Consider the following 7,500-nt stretch of genomic DNA (forward strand, 5'->3'; position numbering starts at 1 on the left):
GGAAAGCTATTCAACTAAAAAGTCATTGACTGGTATATTTTTAAATGCGTTTTTAATTTCCTTTTCCTAATAATTATTTAAGCCTAGTGCCATAGACCTTAATCATTTTATGGTTTACAGTACAAGACAATGGGTAATTAAACTGACATGGGAAAGAGAATGAGAGAGAGAGAGAGAGAGAGAGAGAGAGAGAGAGAAAAGAGAAGGAGAGAGAGAGAGAGATGGGAGAGTGAGACAAAGAGAGAGTGAGAAATAGAAGATAGATGGGAGAATGAGAGAAGGAAAGAGAGAAAAGAGATGTTAGGGAAAGAAAGAGATATGGGAGAGTGAGAGAAATGGAGATTGCAGAAGAAAGAGAGAGTGAGAAATAAGAAGATAGATGGGAGAATGAGAGAAAGAAAAAGAAGGAAAGAGAGAAAAGGAGGAGGAAAGAGAGGAAAGAGATGTTAGGGAAAGAAAGAGATATGGGAGAGTGAGAGAAATGGAGATTGAAGAAGAAAGAGAGAGATGAGAGTGTGTATGTAAAAGAGAGATGACATAGAGAGAGAGTGGGAAAAAAAGAAAGCAATGAACAGTGAGCTATAGAGAGAAGGAGAAGACAGAGAGAGTGAGAGAGGGGGAGGTGGGGGCAGGGTGAATCTGCAGAGTTAGCTGAAATTCTTGCTGCAGTTTCCCACTTCTTTGACAGAGGAGCGTCCTCTACTGGTCACAGTACATTCTACATTGGCATTGTGATGCTTTTTTTTTTTTTCTTGTACTGTAACAATACTTAACATAAATACACACACGACTGTTGTGATCACCAATGCGATCACTATCCTCTACAGTGCCATGAATGTTCTATATACATCTATAGATGAGCTTTCTTATCAACAGCTATCTACAAACTCTGCCAAACCTCACAAAAAAAGTATTGTTTTCTATCTGGAGCTCCAATTTTCTCATGTCTATATGACAATAGGGTGAATGGAATTCTAAGTAAGCAGACCTAGAATAAGAGAACATTGCTTTTTCTTCCTGCGGTTGGTTGATCAGATTAGGCCAGTCTTTTAAATGTCCAGTTCTTCTTTAAAAAGGCCAGCCTTCATACAGCACACTGCACAAATCTAATTGTCCTAGAGAAATAAAGTGATGTTCCACTTGTATCACCAGATCTCCTAGGAAAGCTGAGATTTATACACTTCTAGGATACAGGATCTTCCCTATCAGGGCTGTATTGATTTCAGGTCACTTTGCATGCTGAGTATTTAATGTCACCCTCTGGAATTCTGGATGGAGAACAACTCCATTTCCATTCTGTTTAAAACAAATCCAATGTTTGCATATCTCAGGAAAGTCTTTGCAGTGTGCCCTTGTAAGCATGCATCTCTTAAATTGGACTTCATTGTGACTTTCCAAGCTTTGCTGTGCTCCCCCTGCACTGCAGTCCTCCAGCCTGCCCTCCCCCCCCTCTTCCACTCTACTTTACTGCTGCAGCTCCTGCACATTTTACATCTGACTCGGCTTTCACCTTCACTTCTGCAATTACCCAGAGGATGCATGCACCACTACACCCCAGCATACTAATCAGTCTTCCTTTGAAACGTTCATGCATTACGCATACTGGAGTTACAAGAGCATTGTGATCTCTATAATCTGAATAAGATTAATTAGGAAACTTTGATTCTGCAGAGCACATCAAGAGGGCGCCCTCTGGTGGAGCATGTAATGAAGCGCATCCTAGAGACATTATGGAGCACACAATACTGTAGTATGTAACTAACTGTATGCGAGTTCACATGGACCTGAGCATGCCTTTGCAACTGCGTCTAGTTGTTTCTTTTTTCTTTTCAAACTGCAACTTCAAAATTACTGCCAGAGGATTTAAGATCACAAATACATATTATGCTGTTTCCTGGTGTGTATCCCAAGTGTGTGCTGTGTGTGTAGTACAATGCCCTAGTTCTATCTATCTATCTTATCCTCTTTTATAAAGCAATAGTATTACAGTATCATCCTGTTTATACTGTATACAGAGATAATAATTTAGTATTCATAACTATATCACAATTCATCATTATTATCTGTCAATCCATCCATATCTATCTATCTATCTATCTCATTATACCTATTATGTCAAATATGAGTCTAGAATATCTATTACACTTATTATAATGTATATGTATTTATCTGTCTGTATTTATGAATGTATCACCTTACACTTATCATAATGCATATTTATCTATCTATTTATCTATCTATATCTCTCTATAGGACCCACAACTGTATCCCAATTCATTACAATCTATCTATCTATCTATCTATCTATCTATCTATCTATCTATCTATCTATCTATCTATCTATCGATCTATCTATTTATCCAGCTATATCTCTCTATAGGATCCACAACTGTATCACAATTCATTACAATCTATCTATCTATCTATCTATCTATCTATCTATCTATCTATCTATCTATCTATCCAGCTATATCTCTCTATAGGATCCACAACTGTATCACAATTCATCATTATCTATCTCTGTATTAAAATGTATCATTTTATTCTGTCAATCCATTCAGATGTATCTATTTATATAATATAGTACCCATAACTGTAACCCATAACATTCATATCTATCTATATATATGTGTGTGTATATATATATATATATATATATATATATATATATATATATATATATATATCTACTGTTATAATATCTATAACTGTATCACAATTTATTATTATCTATCTTAGTATCTATAACTATATCAATAATCATTAAGTTCTGACAACCCATCCATATCTATTTATTATAATATGTATAACTGTACCACAATTCATGTCTATCTATCTATCTATCTATCTATCTATCTATCTATCTATCTATCTATCTATCTATCTATCACTATATAACAATACACCAATATGTCATCTATGTATCTGTCTATCTATCTATCTATCTATCTATCTATCTATCTATCTATCTATCTATCTATCTATCTATCTATCTATCACTATATAACAATACACCAATATGTCATCTATGTATCTATCTATCTATCTATCTATCTATCTATCACTATATAACAATACACCAATATGTCATCTATGTATCTATCTATCTATCTATCTATCTATCTATCTATCTATCTATCTATCTATCACTATATAAAATACACCAATATGTCATCTATCTATCTATCTATCTATCTATCTATCTATCTATCTATCTATCTATCTATCTATCTATCTGTTTGTCTGTCTGTCTATATATCTATCTATCTATCACTATATAACAATACACCAATATGTCATCTATCTATCTATCTATCTATCTATCTATCTATCTATCTATCTATCTATCTATCTATCTATCTAACAATACACCAATATGTCAGTCCATTCATTTCTATCAATTATAGTCTCTATAACGCCACTGTATCCCAATTCCTATGTAGTGTATGTATCTCCATCCAACACATGAGCCCATAGAGATGAATAGAATGAATGAGCCTAGCAGTTTCTATATTGCATACAGGAAAGTGAATGGGAATGCAGTAGTCCTGCGAACAGTCGTGCAATTGCTGAGCAATGAATGTATACAGGGGATTGGGATACATTACCCTGGCATATTTGGAAGAATAGGGGTCCTCGAAGAGTGCCCAGACCTTGGGCTGTAGCCTCTTCCACCAGTTCAGCTTCCTGCCATCTTCCTGCAGGCAAAGCCTTTTGAGGTCCCCATCTTCCTCCTCCTCGGGCTCGGGGCTCTCAAAGCTATCCAAGGCTTCCTCGGCATCTCGGTGCTGCCGGTAATTCATCCAGCAACAAGCCTCCACGTCCGTCTCATCGATGCCCCAGAAGGCCAGCTCTTCTTCGTAGAGGGGGCCGCACACATCTGCCGGGCAGTGCAGCTTGCCAGTCCTATAGTAATTCAAGACATAGGCGAAGACCGCGGGGTGCCTGTCGAAGAAGAACTCGTCTGTTTTGGGGTCATAGTCAAAGTTACTGAAGGCATCAGGCTCGGTGAGCCAGGACAGCCTGGTCCCGGGCAGGGTTTTGAGGGTACTCCGGTAGGTCTCATGCCTGATGCCCCCAACATTAATGACAATCTTGTCGCTGTCCTCGTTTTTGCCCATATCTCCTTTCAAACATGACTTGGAGGGAGGCTTGTTACCAGACTTGCGCCCGCGGAAGGAGGAAACACAAACTGAGCTGATCATAAGTGCCCTGGTTGCTTTTTTTGCTTTTCTCTTTTTTTTTTTTTTTTTTTTCCTGGAGAAATCCGCAAGTAGGGATCAGATTTCACCAGGACATCGAATCGGGTGCCTTCAAACTGGAAACGTCATCACCCTCTGCTTTTCTTTTTTTTTTTTTCCTCTTCAGCTCACACACAATCCAGCCCCCTTGTGCTCTCCTCTCCAAAAAGGAGGACTAAGAGGTGTGAAAGCTGGAGGGTCTCAGAGCTTCCCCAGTGCGGGACAAATACACAACTACTAATAGCAGCTGGAAGACTGAAGCTGGAGGATCAGGATGACGGGGACTCTCTGGATCCTTTCCTTGCTGGGAGTCTGAAACAGGAAACAAAAGACAGGTTCATTTTATTATTATTTACCATGTTTGTCACATCATTTCCCTATGTCCATCAGCCTGCTCATGCCTTCTTTACACTTCTTTTTTTTCCTACACTGCCTTTGGTTTAATGTATGCCATGGCATGCCACCGATCCCAAATTGCCGACAATTACTTTGGCTTTGTCACTTTCCCTAATTTTCCATTCCGGGCTTCTCACTCTTCTGTACAAGTTACTTGTATGTATGTGGAAGAGATTGGATACAATGTACTGATCTGTATTAGTATACTTAACTGTATTTACAAAATAATGTACACAATAATAACAAAGTCTTTTATACCGTGAATTTTAATCACATAATAAGCATAACAATGCACAAACTATTCTCACAACATAATGAAGGATTTTTTTCCCCCTGCTGGAGCAAATTGGATCATGCTATGCTGGGGTTTTCTTTCCTTCCTAACTGTGGGTATAGGACTGTGTATATGGGATTGCATGATTTTTTTCTTTCCATTTCATTGGTTGAACTAGATGGACTTGTGTCTTTTTTCAACGAGACTTACTATGTTTGAAAAAAAAAAAAAAAATATATATATATATATATATATATATATATATATATATATATATATATATATATATATATGAATATTTATGAATTTATAAATAATTTATGAATAATTAAAGTCATTTATGTAACTATGTTTGAAAAAAAGAAAATTATATATATATCTCTCTGTGGGTATAGGACTGTGTATATGGGATTGCTTGATTTTTTTTTTCTTCCATTTTATTGGTTGAACTAGATGGGCTTGTGTCTTTTTTTCAACCAGACTTACTATGTTTGAAAAAATAAATAAATAAATAAATAATATATATATATATATATATATATATATATATATATATATATATATATATATATATATATATATATATATATATATATATATATATGTGAATATTTATGAATTTATAAATAATTTATGAATAATTCAAGTCATTTATGTAACTATGTTTGAAGAATATATATATATATATATATATATATATATATATATATATATATATATATATATATATATATATATATATATATATATATATATACAATCTGTGGGTATAGGACTGTGTATATGGGATTGCATGATTTTTTTTCTTCCATTTCATTGGTTGAACTAGATGGACTTGTGTCTTTTTTCAACCAGACTTACTATGTTTGAAAAAAAAATTATATATATATATATATATAAATAAACGTACACACACATTTATGAATAATTCAAGTCATTTATGTAACTATGTTTGAAAAAAAAAATATATATATATATATATATATATATATATATATATATATATATATATATATATAAACGTACATACCCATTCATTAATCATTCAAGTCATTTATTATAACATGCATAAGTAAATCACAGCATATTACATACTATTATACACAACAATGCATTATCCAACATGCAAATGCAGCATTACACACACACACACACATACAGTACATACATTATTAATACAAGTCTTTTAAGGCATGCATGTAATAGATAAGCCTCAAATCAGGTGACTTAAATCACATCATATTACACACAAAAACAATGCATGATCCAAAAATGCAAATGCAGCATTACACACACACATACAGTACATACAGTATCAAACCAAGCATGTACTAGATTATGCAAGACTAAAATCACACCATATTACACACATCAATGCACTATCCAACATGCAAATACATCACTAATACTCTAGTAGTTTGCAAATGTAGTGTGTTAGTGTGTACATAGTAATACCAGTAACCATAGTACTGTATGCAGCATACAGTAATACAGCATATGGAGGAGGAGGAGGGGGGGGGGGGGTTGTGATCATCCAAACTGTGCACATGTACATAAATGAAGTAGCTAATGTGTTATGCATCATAAAAATAACACAGTATACATGCAACAATAGGGTATATAGAATGTCACATACAGAAATGTATTTGACAGGTACATTAGTTTAGTAGCTTATGTGAAATGTATGTATAATAAAATGCCATACTATATATATATGTAATAATAGTATAGAGTATGTATCATATAGCTATGTAGCATATGCCAGATACATGCAATTAAGTAGGTGAAGTGTAATATATTATAAAATGTAGGTGTCCAACATAGTAATAGTACATTTAGTATAGCAATGAAGCATATGGCATATTATGCATGAAATGAAATGGCTAATGTGAATTATGTATTAGGTATTCAGTATATTGTAATACATAAAAGTGATTTATGTGTCATGTACCATCCAATATACATATCATAGAAATAAATATATTTGACCTATAAGGCAATATGCTATTATACAATTATATTGGAAGTGCTGTATACTGTATTCAGTAGGCAATATTAATTGGTCATAGACAGGAATAAACCTTCTGGAGCTACATATAGCAAATCAGCCCTAACCCTGCCTTGTCTCTGCCCTGTGAAATGTTGCCAGCTATGTGGTATTGGTGTCACTTTGGATGATTACATCCCTCCCCTGTGCAGTGCTAGGCATTACATGGAGGGCTCTGTGCTTGGTAAGTGTTTAGCTCAGTGATTCTTGTAAAGACAATATAAAAGAAAATGCTGAGTTGACTGTTTTTGTCAGATCAATAGGCTGAGCTGTAATAAGGTAAGTGATCCTGAGCCTCCTGCCTGCACTGGAGCTGCTATTCTGCTTTACTATGGCTGCTGGAGAAAGCTGCATGGTGCTTTTTTTTTTTGCTGAGGTTTGTAAATCCTGCGGTGCTGTACGCTTGCACAGATTACTAAAGCTAATTGACATTTTGCTACGTGCACACTATTCCCATCCATGGGGGCTGAGTGATGGAAATCAGAGAAACGCACACAGCAACCAATCAGCTTTCACCCTTCATTATGTCAGCCTGCAATGCA

At 35.0% G+C, this 7,500-nt stretch overlaps 1 protein-coding gene across 1 annotated transcript in view; it reads right to left on the reverse strand.

Annotated features, from left to right (window-relative positions):
* Positions 1-7,500, reverse strand: part of LOC120916515 (potassium voltage-gated channel subfamily C member 1-like) — a 171,596-nt gene that overhangs the window by 155,346 nt on the left and 8,750 nt on the right. The window contains exon 2 of the mRNA XM_040327531.1: positions 3,609-4,553. Coding sequence (XP_040183465.1) covers positions 3,609-4,205 — 597 coding nt within the window. The 5' untranslated portion in view covers positions 4,206-4,553. The remainder of the gene's footprint in view (positions 1-3,608; positions 4,554-7,500) is intronic.

This window comes from Rana temporaria, chromosome 10 (genome assembly GCF_905171775.1).
Source record: "Rana temporaria chromosome 10, aRanTem1.1, whole genome shotgun sequence".
In the NCBI taxonomy this organism is placed as follows: domain Eukaryota; kingdom Metazoa; phylum Chordata; class Amphibia; order Anura; family Ranidae; genus Rana; species Rana temporaria.